This window comes from Orycteropus afer, unplaced genomic scaffold (genome assembly GCF_000298275.1).
Source record: "Orycteropus afer afer isolate SDZICR_OR568_19922 unplaced genomic scaffold, OryAfe1.0 scaffold00082, whole genome shotgun sequence".
NCBI classification, from domain to species: domain Eukaryota; kingdom Metazoa; phylum Chordata; class Mammalia; order Tubulidentata; family Orycteropodidae; genus Orycteropus; species Orycteropus afer.
Genome location: NW_006921669.1, coordinates 8,647,393 through 8,661,417, shown reverse-complemented (window position 1 = coordinate 8,661,417; position 14,025 = coordinate 8,647,393). Strand labels below are relative to the sequence as shown.

General features: G+C 49.8%; 1 protein-coding gene across 1 annotated transcript in view; it reads left to right on the top strand.

Annotated features, from left to right (window-relative positions):
- The window catches only part of AFAP1L2 (actin filament associated protein 1 like 2), a 38,266-nt gene that overhangs the window by 11,667 nt on the left and 12,574 nt on the right, over positions 1-14,025 (top strand). Inside the window, exons 4-7 of the mRNA XM_042781049.1 lie at positions 4,047-4,137; positions 6,773-6,856; positions 9,759-9,964; positions 11,481-11,660. Of these exons, the coding sequence (XP_042636983.1) occupies positions 4,047-4,137; positions 6,773-6,856; positions 9,759-9,964; positions 11,481-11,660 (561 nt within the window). The remainder of the gene's footprint in view (positions 1-4,046; positions 4,138-6,772; positions 6,857-9,758; positions 9,965-11,480; positions 11,661-14,025) is intronic.

Here is a 14,025-nt window from a genome sequence, read left to right as displayed (position 1 = left end):
CCTAAGCCTTCAAACCCAGAAAACCAATCTTATGAGGTATCTGGTTATGTCTAAGAGGTACCTGTAACTGTTTCCTATGTGGTTTGTTATACACTCACACGTGTATGTACACATGCCTATAGCTGCATCTATCTATGCATACGTTGTTAGGTGCCATCAAGTTGGTTCTGACTCAGCCACCCTGTGTACAACAGAACAAAATACTATCCTGCATCATCCTCACAATCGTTGCTATACTTGAGCCCACTGTTGTAGCTACTGTGTTACTCCATCTTGTTAAGGGTCTTCCTCTTTTTTGTTGACTCTCTTCTTTATCGAGCATGATATCCTTCTCCAGGGACTGGTCCCTTCTGACCACTTGATCAAAGTACATGAGGCAAAGGCTGGCCGTTCTCACTTCTAAGGAGAATTCCAGCTGTATTTCTTCCAAGACAGATTTGTTTGTTCTCTGGAAGTCCATATTATGTTTAATATTCTTCACCAGCACCACAATTCTAATGCATCAATTCTTCTTTGGTCTGTCTTATTAATTGTTCAGCTTTCACATGCATATGAGGTGACTGAAAATACCATGGCTTGGCTCAGGCCCATCTTAGTCCTCAGTGATATATATAAAGTGTGAGCATATTCATATCCCTATCCATACACATATATGCCTGTATACATATTTGTATAACCACACACATAGTTTTTGGTTGTTGGACATTTACATTGAGAAAAAAAATAATTTTCAGTATATAGTTCTCTGGCATTATATTCATAATGTGCAACCACCACCACTATTTATTTCCAGAACTTTCACCATGTATGAGATTTCAGTGGCTTGGGGAACCTTCACAAAGCACTGATGTTCCATCCCATGACAGACCCTTTGGTGTTGATAACTCAGGAGGAGTTTGTCCCCTCTACCCTGTTCCAGTTGTGGGGATCCTGGAGCCCCTGGGTGATGCAAGCTGATTGTGAGCTCAGGCTACTAACTGAAAGTTTGGAGGTTTGAGTCTGCCAGGTATGCCTTGGAAAAAAGGCCTGACCTTCTCAAAACTCAGCTGTTGGGATCACCGTGGGGCACAGCTCTGCTCTGACACAACTATGGCCCTCGTTTTGGCAGCTCTTCCCTGGGAGAAGCTGGGAATGGACACCACTGCAGTCTGTGCTGAATTCGTTCCTACAGGGGCTGAGCCCAGGCTGGCTGGTCTCCCAGGATGAGGGGAAAGCTCTTAGTCTTTCATTGTTAGGTGGCAGTGAGTCTGTTTTGACTCATAGCAACTCCTTTTATCAGAGTGGAACTGCTCGGTAGGGTTTGCTAGGCTGTAATTCTGGAAGCAGATGGCAGAGTCTCTCCTGTGGAGCTACTGGGTGGGTCCAAACCACCATCCTTTCCATTAGCAACCAAGCACTTAACCATTATACCACCTGGGCTCCTCTATCAGTAGTAGATCCCAAAATAAGCCCATACTTCAACGCCAGGGCTTCTGGATCCCTATCCCATGTCAATAAAGCAGAGACTCCTGAAGGACCAGGAATCTTGAGCTCAGGGCCCTGTTGGCTGCTTCTGTTGGCTACCACCTCCTACCATGAAGAACCTCCTGCTGCTTTTGCTTGGAGCTTCCTGGAGCCCCAGGCCTGTCCCTCCTGTGGAATGCCCAATACAAAGGCATCTTAAATCCCAGAGTAGGAGTGTGCTTCAAGTGTTATTTCTGCTCTCCACTCTTTATGAATGTTCCCTGGGCTCTCCTCAGAGGCTTTGTGATTCAGAAAGACACCGGAGACTCATGTGCATGTATGTTGACACATCCATGACCTGCACATGATAATGTCAATGCAACAACAGTGATATTCTTTGTCATCTGCCAATGCTTAGAACCACCACTCATCTGGCAGTTTGTAGTGGCTGTGATGTTGGAAGCTATGCCACCAGTATTTCAAATACCAGCAGGATCACCCATGATGGACAGGTTTGAGAGGAGCTTCCAAACTAAGACTAGGAAGAAAGGCTTGGTGATCTACAGCCAAAAATTAGCCAATGGAAACCTTATGGATCACAACAGAACTCTGTCCAGCTCATTTTTTGAACACATCACCAGGAAGGGTTGATCGCTGGAGTAGGATGTTGTGTTTGATGAGGTAGAGTCAGTGAAGGTGAGTGAGACCCTCATTGAGGTGCGTGGGCACAGGGATGCCACAGTGATGAACTTGGAGATGCCGGAGATTATGAGGGTGATGTAGGACCACGCAACATCTCATTCTGCTGTACGTGGGTCACCATGAGTCAGAGCCATGGCTCTGATGGCAGCTCACTCTCTTGCTGATGAGATTGGCTTCATAGTCTAGTGCCCACTTTGCAGGCGGAATAATGGAGAGATAGAACAAATTCATGCCCTGTGCTTCTGTGAAGTTGCATGTTTTTTTTTTTCCTTAGACCTTTTTTTCAAAAAATTAATTTTGTTGTACGCTGGTAGTTTCTGCGTGTACCATTGACTGGCATTGATTGTATTCTTCCAGCTGTGTAACCATTCTCATCCTCCTTTTCTGAGTTTTTTTCTCCCCTGTTAACGTGGACTCAGTGCCCCCTGAGTTTCGTGGGTAACCATTTGAGTTGCTGTTGTCAATTTGATTCCATCTGGATAGTTCTTAAAACAGCGTAATGCTCAATGAAGCAGGGTGGTTTTGTTTGTTTGTTTGTTTTGTGTTGTTTTTAAACTAGTAAAGCTAACCTGAGTGTTTTAAGAAGACTTCAATGAGTATCGCTGGTTTAAGGCTTAAAGATGATTTCAGGGCAATAGTTTCGGGAGTTCATCAAGCTTTCATAGCTCTAGGAAATCTGGAGCCCTTAAGAATCTGAAATTCTTTTCTGAATTTTCCCCCTTTTGATCAGGATTCTTCTATAGACTCTTTGATCAAAATATTCAGTAATGGTAGCTGGGCACCATCCAGTTCTGGTCTCATGGCAAAGGAGGCAGTTGTTCATGGAGGTCACTGGACACACATTCCATGTTCTCATCCTATTATTGACTCTCCTTCCTCTATTGCTCCAGGCAAATAGAGACCAGTTTTGCCTTGGACGCGTATGGTTTTTTTTTTCCTACTCAAATTGGGCTTACTTACCCCATTTCCGTAAGCTTGGAACCGTCTGTTCTGTGTTTCCTGCCTTGGTCCTAAGTGTTCCTCATGCCCTCCTCTGGTTCCCACACAGCTTCAACCTTGTCTGTATTACTGTGCTGCTCACGATGTTCTTGATTTTTGGTTGCTAAACGTTTACCAGTGAGTTAAGTTTTCCTTACTCCTGACTTCTGAATGTTGGGATGTGTCCCTCGCATGCAGTACACAGGAGCCATCTAGTACTTGCTGAATGAGTGACTGAAGTGTACGATGGTAAATGTTGCGATTTGGAAACCTGGCCACCTTCCTCAATGTTCCGTTGATTAGGACTTGTCTTTTTAGGAAAAAAACATGGTACTTAAGTGCCACGGTAGCTTCCTTCACAGCCTGATGCTATCTGACCTTCATGTGGGCTGTGCATTACGGACATAACTGTCGTGCATGTCGGGGGGAGGGTACAGATGGGTAAGCACTGCTCTGCTAACCCAAAGATGGGTAATTTGAACTCATCTGAGGGGCCTGAGAAGAAAGGCCTGGTGATCTACTTTTGAGAGGTCACAGACTTGAAAACACTGTTGAGCAGCACAGTTGTGCCATCAGCTGGAGCTGACTTGATAGCAACTGGGTGTTGTTTTTTTTTTTTTTTTTTTGACTGGGGGGGGTATTAGGGGTCTTTTTTTATCCCTCTGTATAGAGGAAAATCCTGAGGCTTGGCATAGTCAAGCAGTATGCCCACAGCCTCTTAGCTGTAGACCAGAAACTGTCCTAGGTGATGGAGGGGAGTGGAGGGGCCCACCCTTCTGCCACCCCACTTGTTTGAAGTCCAGTCAAGCATTGTTTCTTCTGCACTTCCACCCCCACCCCCTCCTCCCATCTAAAGGGTTGATTCCACGTTGTTCCCCACATGTCGTATCTGAAAATGTTTGTTTTGTTTGTTCTTGCCATAGATTCCAGAGCGGAAGCAACTCCCTATTCCAAAGATTGACTCTCCAGAGGGATACTATGAAGAGGCAGAGCCTTATGACACGTCTCTAAATGGTACAGCCAGTAGCCTGGGCTTAGAGCGGGGGCTCACAGCTTCCTGTGCAGATGCTGGTGCAACTTGATTCCATGGACCAATGTGCTCATCCCGTGCCCAAAGGCAGAGGGTAGCATGGGCCACTCTCAGTGGCATTGAGACCTGGCCTTTGGTGTGAATGGGGAGCCAAGAGCCATGGCAGACCCACCCTGTGTGGGCAGAAGGGTTAGGGGCTGGGGGGCAGGCGATGAACTGCTTTTCTGTGTTTCTACCTGGGTGTTGCTGGATTTAGCACAGAAACATGATGGAGTGTGTGTTGGAAGGTACACAGAGGAGGTGTGGTGGTCAGGCTAGTCCAAGCACAGCTTCTGGGTTCTTTCATACATCCATTCCAGTGACACTATTGTGTTTCGTGCCAAGCATCCCCTAGGAGCAAAGGGTACAATAGTGCACCTAGCATGAGAGCTCTGCTGTCACAGTACATTGGTTCTAATGGGCAAAGCCAGACAACATGTAAATGATATGTGTCGGGTGGTTAAGTGTTAGGGCCAGTGGGGAGCAAGGGCTAGGCTGAGGCAGCAGAAGTGGGGGGGGGGGGTCTGAGACAGTAAAGGTCTCTGACAAGCATGGCTGTGAACGGTCCTAAGTGCAGTTGGGGGTGGGGCGTGCAGACCCCTGCAGGAGTCCAGACAGAGAGGACAATATACACATACAGGCTCAGAGCTCCCACTGTGTGTGAGGAAGAGCAAGGGGACCAGCATGGCTGGAGCAGGGGAGGTGGTGAGACTGACCGGAGGCCTGCAGGCCGCAGGGAGGACTTTGCTTCTTCTGGAATGAGGCTGCAAGCCCTAGAGGATCAGTCACTTAGTCACTAGCCTAACTTAAGCATCTTAGAGGTGGCCCTGGGCGCTGGGTGGAGGACCCAAGCTGGAATTTCCTTCTCTTGGTCAGTGGCTCTCAGACTGAGGAAATCCAATCAGAGGTGCTATTGGTGCAAGGGTGCTATTATACAGAAAGGTCTAGAAGGTCCTGGGAGAGGTGGTGTGGTACCAGTCTTCAGGGCAGCAGGACTCCAATCCTCTTATTGGTCCCTTCTCACTTTCTTCTCTTTCCTTCCATCATTAATGAAAGGGCTTTGGAAGCATAAAGCAATTTGCAGACATCAGGGATGCTTCTCCCTGGTGTGGGAATGAACTTGGCTGACTTGAGGCCACACTGACGTGTTCTGTTTTTCACAGTTTACCTATTGCCCCTGGTCCCAGGAACTGTGTGGAAGGCCAGGGCCTGTTTTGACGGAGGTTATAGTAAGAGGCTGGCTTTGTGGGCAGACATCACTTACCTTTAACGCACTGAGCATGTGAGCTGTTCCCAGTCACCAGTCTGGCTGTGATTTCAGAGCAATGCCAAGGGCGTGGTGCTGATGTCAGGCACTTCTTCAGGAAGTAGAGTCGGTGACTCACCCCGGTGAGCAGCCCTTGCACCTTTAGCCTTGTCTGTCTCTCCAGGTGTGTGCTTGGCCAGTTGGGGCCTGCCTCTCAGACATTCCCAGGGGCCTGGCTGTGGGGCAGTCACTTGATCCTGGGTTTCAGGGAGAGAGACAAACAAGTTGCCGAAAGATACGGGCTTCTCGGCATTTGTCCCTCAGCTGTGAATTCTTGTCAGTTGTATTGACGATGGAGTCCCTGGGTGGTATGAAGTTAATGTGCTCAGCTGCCAACCAAAGGGTTGGAGGTTCGAATCCACCTAATGGGGCCTTGGTAGAAAGGCCTAGAGATCTGCTTCTGAAAAATCAGCCCCTGAAAACCCCGGGGAGGACACGCCTACTGGTCACCGTGGGGCTGCGTTGACTTGATAGCAACTGGTTTGGTTGGGTTTTGGCAGTCAGGACTAGGGTCATCGCCAGGACAGCTGGAACTCGCCACCGGGAGTAGGTCGGGAGAGCTCAGTGATGGAGGAGAGCCCACTGTGGGGTAAGGAGCCAGGTGGTAGGGAAACACCAGGTGCCTTGCTGCCCCCTGGAGGATGAGGACTGAGGAAGACTTGTGGAGATGCAGTCATACTCGGTAAAAGAGGAAGGCTTCATCTAGGCTCTAAGCTGGCCTGTTCTCAAGTTCCTGCCTGTTGTGCCCACACCTGATGGAGCGATGTGACATGCAGGTTGCCCCAGAGGAACATCCGTTGGCCCTAGCCAGTAAAAACCCTGTGGATCACAAGTCCACTGTGTTCTGTTCGATTGTGCGTGGGGTTGCTGGGAGTCGGGGGCTGACTCGAGGGCAACTGACACCAGCAGTTAGTTTAGGTGGCCAGGCTCCTCACGGAGATTGGCTCAGCCATGCTCTCAGGCCACAGAATCCTCTGCAAAGCGTGAATGGCCAACCTCTCTCCGTTTCTTACAAGCACCGGGCACACATCACTTGTGCCCATGTTCTGCTGGTTACACATAGTCACGTGGTCATCTCTGGGCATAACGGGCTGGGCTGAGGCCTCTCCCAACAGGCCTGCAGCTTTGATGGGGAGGTACTCGTTCCTGGCAGACAGGCAGGAGCCACGTTACTGCCTCTGTGTCTCTCTCTCTCTGTCTGCACTTGTTTCTATTGTCTCTTCATCTTGCCTCTCTCCATCTCACCTCTGTCTGTGCCTCCGGATGTCATACAGGTCATTCCGGCAGAATTCTCCCCACCGGAGTCCCCAGATGGGTGCAGGTGCCCGAAGGAGTCCTTTATGCCACCATCGCCCTGGGTACTGCTTGTGTGCACAGCTGCATGCCGGCCTTCCTCCTGTGCTGCCTGGTGGGGTGCAAGCTCTGTCCTCGTGTCTGGGTCCTGCATGTCCATTCCTGGGTGTCCCCCTTCCAGAGGGTGACGGACCCCTGCCCACAGCATCTGCACTCAAGGCTGAAAGACGCAGTGCTGCATGGCTGCTTTGCCCCCTGTTCTCGAGGACTTCCCGTGGGACACTGGGGTCCAGTCCACCTGGGATCAAGACCCTGCCTTCCACTTCTGTTAGTTACCCCTGTGACCTTGGGAGCCAACTATGTGTTTTAGGAACATCCTGCATTTTAGGGGCAAAGAAGTCTCTGGGTGGTGCACAGTTAAATGCTTGGCAACTAACCGAAAGGCTGGGGGTTCGATTCTACACAGGTGCGTCAGAAGACAGGTCGGGGGGTGTGCTTCCAAAAGGTCACAGCCTTGAGAACCCCGTGGGGCACAGTTCTACCCTGAACATTTGAAGTCGACATGAGTCTGGGTCACCATGACAGCAGCTGGCTTTATGATTACCCTTAGGGCTAAATAAAACTTAATACACTATAAAACCATCAATCCGCTTGCCCTAAATTTCCTCCAGGCTACTCCAGGTGCCATGCTTTACTGTTTCTTCTTAGTTAGCTTCCTGGGGCTTCACGAGCAGGGCAGGCACATAGTAGAATTCTCCATGAGACACGTGGGAAAAAGACGCACAGGAAGAGAAGGGATTTACCCCACTTCTTCCACTAAGCCTCTGGCCCCTGCCTCCGTTCAGTTTTCCTGAGCAGGCCACCCAGTGGCATTGGGCCTCACTCTTCTTTCCTTTATTGTACCGATAATACAAAGTGACAGGAAATTCTAACCACCCCCCTGATCCTGCTCACCCTGTCAGTCCACTAGATTTCTCCAGTGCAGGTCTGTCGGCAGACAGGGCTTCCATTGTGTTTTTCTGCCAAGCATCCCACCCTCGGGCGTTGATGGCTGCGAATTGGCCTTCAGGGCTGTAGCTGGTTTGGTTTCAGTGGCATGGTATGCTCCCAGCTGGACCAACCCTTACTTGACTTACCTGGATCCCTTCTGCTGACTGTTAAATACCACCTGTCTGTCTGAATGCATGTAACTATCCCCCGTCTGTTTTTTTGTTTTTTGTTTTTTTTTTTAAAACTAGTTTCCTAGGATAAACTCACAGGACTGGGATTACTGGGTCAAAGGGCATGGATGTTTTTATGACTCTTGAGACAGCAGACTGCCAGACGATTCTCTGAGAGGCTTGTATTAATTTATGCTGTCCTCAGCGATAGGAGAGTCCACAGTCCCTTAGTTCATAGGTTTAAAATTCAGTGGCCATGAATGGGAGTCGCCCCACAATGCTTTTTAAGAAACCTGATGTTAAAATATTTAGTGTTATTTTCAGAGAGATTTTTAAAGGACATCTTTATTGGCACTGTTGCGAAAGTAAATACTGTAGAGGTCTCCTTTGGTTTTCCTATATTCTAAGTTACACAGAATATATATATATTCTGTTAGTATGCAGGGACCGAGCTATGCAGATAGGTGGGAAGGGAAGAGGAAGGGTCTGTGGGGCTCTCTCTCTTCTGAGGGGGGTTATGAAAGGGGAATTTGGGAGCTCTGGTAGCATAGTGCCTAAGGCACTTGACTGCTAACCAGAAGACTGGCAGTTCAAACCCACCAGCCACTCCCTGGAAGGAAGGTTGGGCAATCTACTTCCGTAGTGATGCTGCCTCAGAAACCCAAGGAGGGGTTGCTGTGGGTTGGATCCGACTCCGTGGCAATGGTTGCAGTTTGTTTTGCATTTGAGGGGGGAGAACAAGGACCCCTGTGTAGACTCTGGACCCATTTTCTGCTAGGTCTGCCTAGTAATGAAAGAAAGTGCCTAGCCTGGAAGAGGAGTGAGCTCTCCATCTGTGGGGAATCCAGAGGCTGGAGTTGGTTCAAGGTGGCTGTAGACTGGATCCCTGGTCCATAGGGATCCCAGAGGGGCCTCTTCTCCAAGTCCTTTTTCAGGGAAGTTGGATAGTTCCCCTCAGGTAACTTTTTTGGCCTTGAATAAAGAGCAGTGAGGCCAGGAGCACAGAGTTAAGGAGTGCTTTCAAAGACAACAGTGAGGTTAGCTCACAGCCACAGGTGGAGGAAGGGGTATGAGGAGAAACAGGGCAAAAGGAACCAAGTTTGTGCTGAGGTGGTAAGCGGGGAGGGACAAAGGACAGAGTCTACGCAAGATAAAAGAATGGATTTTGAGAAAGGGATATAACTCTGAGGGGAATATTGGGGGCTGGAAGGTGGACTCCTTCCTGAGAATGCTATTTTCTGCTGTAGTTTATTTAGCTTGATTTCTGAGGGGTCTTGGCCGTGTCTCCCTTCCATCTGACAGAACCAGGCCTTGGTGGCTGTTGGAGGAATACCACATACGCAAGTCAGGGCTCAGGTCACACACACGTTGTCCTGGTCCTTCAGAGTGACAGAACTGCTGGGAACAATCTAGAAGGATTATCTACCCAGCCTGCTTCATTCCTCGGTTGAGGAACTGGAGATCCGTAGTGGGAGAACTGGCTTTTCTCAAGAGCAGACAGCTGGTCTGTGTGGCAGTGTCCTGTCGGGGATTTCTGTAGAGGCTATGATGATGGGACTTGAGGAAGGAGAAGATTCCTGGTTTTGAGTTCATCTGTTATGTGCTCTGGGCAGCATCTGAGAGGCTTCTCTGAGGGTGCTGGGGGCAGCAGGAGGGCCATCCGGGCTCTCTGGTTTGTGGCTGTGGGGCTGATTCAAGGGTAGAGAGTTGGATAGGTTTGGCCTGAGGCCTGCTGGCTGCTGCCCTCCCCAAATGAGGAACATCCCTGGCTGGCAGGGCCGTGACCAAGCTGGTATTGACCTTACAGAGGACGGAGAGGCCGTGAGCAGCTCCTATGAGTCCTATGATGAAGAGGAAAACAGCAAGGGCAAGTCAGCCCCCTACCAGTGGCCCTCGCCCGAGGCCAGCATCGAGCTGATGCGTGAAGCCCGCATCTGTGCCTTCCTGTGGCGTAAGAAGTGGCTGGGACAGTGGGCCAAGCAGCTCTGCGTCATCAAGGACACCAGACTCCTGGTCAGTCGGCCTCCATGCCGTGTTGTCTTCAATTCTTGGAGGGGCCGGGGCAGGGAGGACATGGGAAGGGAGGGTCCCAGACGACAGCAATTTAGAGCCTTTTATATTGGGACTGACCCAGTGGCCACAACAGTGGGTTCAAGCATAGCAGTGATTGTGAGGATGGCACAGGAGTCATTCCGTTGTACGTAGGGTCCCATGAGTCGGAACTGGCACCTCGATGACTCAGTGACACCTAACAACAACAGCACTGTTAGCATGTGTTAACTTTCCTTAACCTGAAATTGTATGCAGAATTTCGTGGGTGTAGGTAAATGTGTTTTGTCTTAATTAGAAAACTAGTGATTTTTATCAGACTCTCGGGGCTGTGATCCCCCTTCCATCCCAATCACGTGAAAAAAATTATTACGGTAAATATGTTACCAAACATTGGCCATTTCAACTTTTTTCCATGTACAATTTAGTGACGTTAATTGCGTCCATGTTGTCCAGGCATCACCAGTACCTGTTTCCAGATTTTTCCATCACTCAGAAGTTCAGTGCCCCCTGAGTCCAGAGCCAGATGCTTCCCCAGCCTCGTTACTGTTTTCCATCTGCACCATGCGAGAATCTCAGGCATTTTCTGTTCCCTGTTACTTTGAATGAAAATTTCTTTGTACGCCCTTACTGGAAATTCCATGCAAGTTTTACAGACACCTTTTCTTTACTGGTCACAGTGTTGCCTGCTCAGGGCAAACGCTGTCAGGATCTCTGTTCTACAAACGAGAGTCTAACGTATAGTGTACTTTCTTCCGTTGGGAGGAGCATCCGTCCTTTGTCTCCTAACGCACCATCTTCTTACTAAGCAGATAGTAGACTCGGTTTTCATTCTTCATGGACCTTTACCAGGGAAGCTTGGCAGGAAGTGAATGCCGAAAGGTGGGGGGAAATGTTAGTTCCACCCCTGGTACGGGAGGGCTACCTACCTGGCCAGGCCTGGAGCATGGGCTAAGCAGTTTGAACAAGGGCCATCTTGTTGAGGGCCTTCCCCTCTTTTGTTGACCCTCCACTTTACCCAGCATGACATCCTTCTCCAGGGAATGGTTCCTTCTGACAACATGACCAAAGCAGGTGAGACAAAGTCTGGCCATTCATGGTGCCAAGGAAGCATTGTGACTCCACTTCCTCCAGGAGAGATTTGTTAGTTTTTCTGGCAGCCCAGGTACTTTCAGGTCCTTAGTGGTACCAGTCTGTTTTATGGAAGTCAGTAACGGTCCTCTGCTGCTGGGTCAGCATCCCTGGCTGAGGGTTAAGGTCTGAGAAGGAGGCTTGAAGGAGAGCCTGCATCTGCCTGGTCCTTCTGATGTTGAAAACAGGAGGGGCCGACGTTCAAGGTTAGGGCTCTGGGCCTGCCGTCAGGTGTCCAGCCTTCTGGCTTCGCTGGGTAAAGCTGGACTCTCTTGGTGGGTTCTGCAGTACCCGCGGGCCTCTCCTCTGCAGGACCTGGCAACCTGGTGTCCCTCCTCTTTTCTTCCAGTGCTACAAATCCTCCAAGGACCACAGCCCACAGCTGGACGTGAACTTGCTGGGCAGCAGTGTCGTCCACAAGGAGAAGCAGGTGCGGAAGAAGGAGCACAAGCTGAAGATCACGCCGCTGAATGCCGACGTGATCGTGCTGGGGCTGCAGAGCAAGGACCAGGCTGAGCAGTGGCTCCGGGTGAGGGGCACGTTGGGTCGGGGAGTGGGCCAGTGGGGCCGGCTCCCCTCTGGGGCTCTTGAGTTCGGCTCCCCAGCTCTTACAAATCCAGTTGCTGTTTGATTGCTTCCACCTCACGGCGACCCCACGTGTATAGAGTCGAGGTGTCTCCACAGGGTTTGCAATGGATGATGTTTTGGAAGTATGTTGCCAGGCCCTTCTTGGGCACCTCTGAGTCAATCTGAGCCACCAACCTTTGGGTTAGCAGTCAAGGACGTTAACCATTCGCACCTCTCCCCAGCTATCATAAATCTATCAGAGAGAGGGATGGTGTTGCTGAGGGTTAAGGGTCTATGAGCCTTCAAGTTCCAGGAGATGCCTATGTTCTTAGTGGTCATGGTAGTTGTTAGGTGCCATCGAGTCAGCTCCAACTCAGTGACTACGTACAACACAACAGAACACTGCTCAGTCCTGTGCCAACCTCACAATCCTTGCTACACCTGAGCCCATCGTTGCAGCCGCTGTGTAAATCCATCTCATTGAGGGCCTTTCCCGCTTCTGTTGACCCTCCACTTTACCCAGCGTATCTTTCTCCAGGGAGTGGTTCCTTCTGACAACATGACCAAAGTAGGTAAGATGAAGTCTAGCCATTCTCGCTTTCAGGGAGCATTCTGGCTGCACTTCCTCCAGGAGAGATTTCTGGCAGTCCCTGGTACTTTCGGGTTCTTAGTGGTAACAGTCTGTTTAATGGAAATCAGTAACGGTACTCTGCTGCTGGGTCTGACTCCTCCTCAGACACCTGAACTTGGGCTCTTGGTAAAATCTATTGGCCTGCCTTGTCTAATGCAGCATCATTCTCCTTAGATGAAATTTGGTGCTGCTTATTGGGTACTTACCACAGGCCATGGACTTTTATAGCAAATTCAGTCCTCCCGACCATACTAGGGGACAATGTCCCTGGCTTACGGGAGTGAAGATTAAGGCTTGGAGGGAGGGGGTGACTTGCCCAAGGTGACCTGGCAAGTGAGGTTAAGTTCCAAACCCAGCACTGTCTTGACCACATGTCCTCTGCTTTCAACCACAAATGCACAGAGTGACGACAATGAAGTGTCTGGGGAGGGAGCTCGCCTAGTACTTATTAGAGGTAACTTGATGATTCAGTAGGGTATGAGGTTTGCACCTAGAAGGTTCCAGAGAGGCCTCCATACCCAGCAGGGTCCTGGTAAGGCCATCAAGGGCCAGCAGGGGCTCTTCCCACCTTCCCGCTGCTCCCTGCCCCATCACTGACACACTGATGCATTTCCAGTGTGAGAGCCTAACCCCTGTCTACCCCCGTGTCTGTTGCTTCAACTAAACCTAACCACCTTGATGAGCCCGTCAGCTCTGCAAACCGCAGCACACTAGCACTGCCTTCTTAAAAGCAAGGCTGAAAATTGTACCTGCTGAGGTCCTGGCCCTCCCCAGGAGCTAAGTCCCCCAGATTTGGGGGCTGGGGGCTGCTTCTGTGAATCCACTAAATGTATTGCGAATACCTGGCCCAGTCTGTCTCAGAGCCAAGCTCCTGGGAGGAGTGGAAGGCCCCTCAGTCCATATTGCAAATTTCTCAGGTGGCTTCAAACAGCGTGGATGCAGAAAGAGTGCACCATGATGCATATCTGTGGTCCTCAGATCTCGGGGGAGGTTCCTGAGAGAATGTTGGCTCTGCAAGGCCTGTTGCTGCTGCTGGGTGTCAGGGAGCTGATTCTGTGTCTCGGCGAGCCCACGTGATGGACTAGAACAGCCTCTTAGGGTTTTCTTGGCTGTAACTCCTGCTCCGGAGCTGTCTCCCTGTGCATACACAGCCCTTCTATGCTCCCATGATTGTTCTCTCCCAGGAGTGTATCTACCTCGTGTAAATGTTCAGCTCATATGTCTGTCTTTTGTTTGGCTGGAAGCCACAGGAGTGGTTTCAGTTCCAGACCTGAAGGGGCAACCAGGGGCCATAGTCTCACTGGTTCTATCAGACCAGCAAATCTGTTCCCCCCTCCTTTTTTTTTTTTTTTTTTTAATACCCCTCAAATGATTTTAAGTTTTGTTCCATGTTGTTCCCCCTCTCTATCCAAGATCTCCTACAGAGATCCCCCCTCTGAGTGGTTGACAGTGATAGCCAGGCACCATCTAATTCTTTTTGTCTCATAGTCATATAGGCTGAGGATGTCATGGTGTACCAGTCACTAGGACTAATTGTTTCCATGAATCTTTGGTTTTCTTCATTCTTCTCTGCTCTGGACGAGGAGAGACCCATCATTGCATCTAGTTGGCTGCTTGCAAGCTTTTTAAGATCTCAGTCACTACACACCACAGTAGGAGGTGGAACAATGTTTTATGTAGTATGTTATGCCAACTG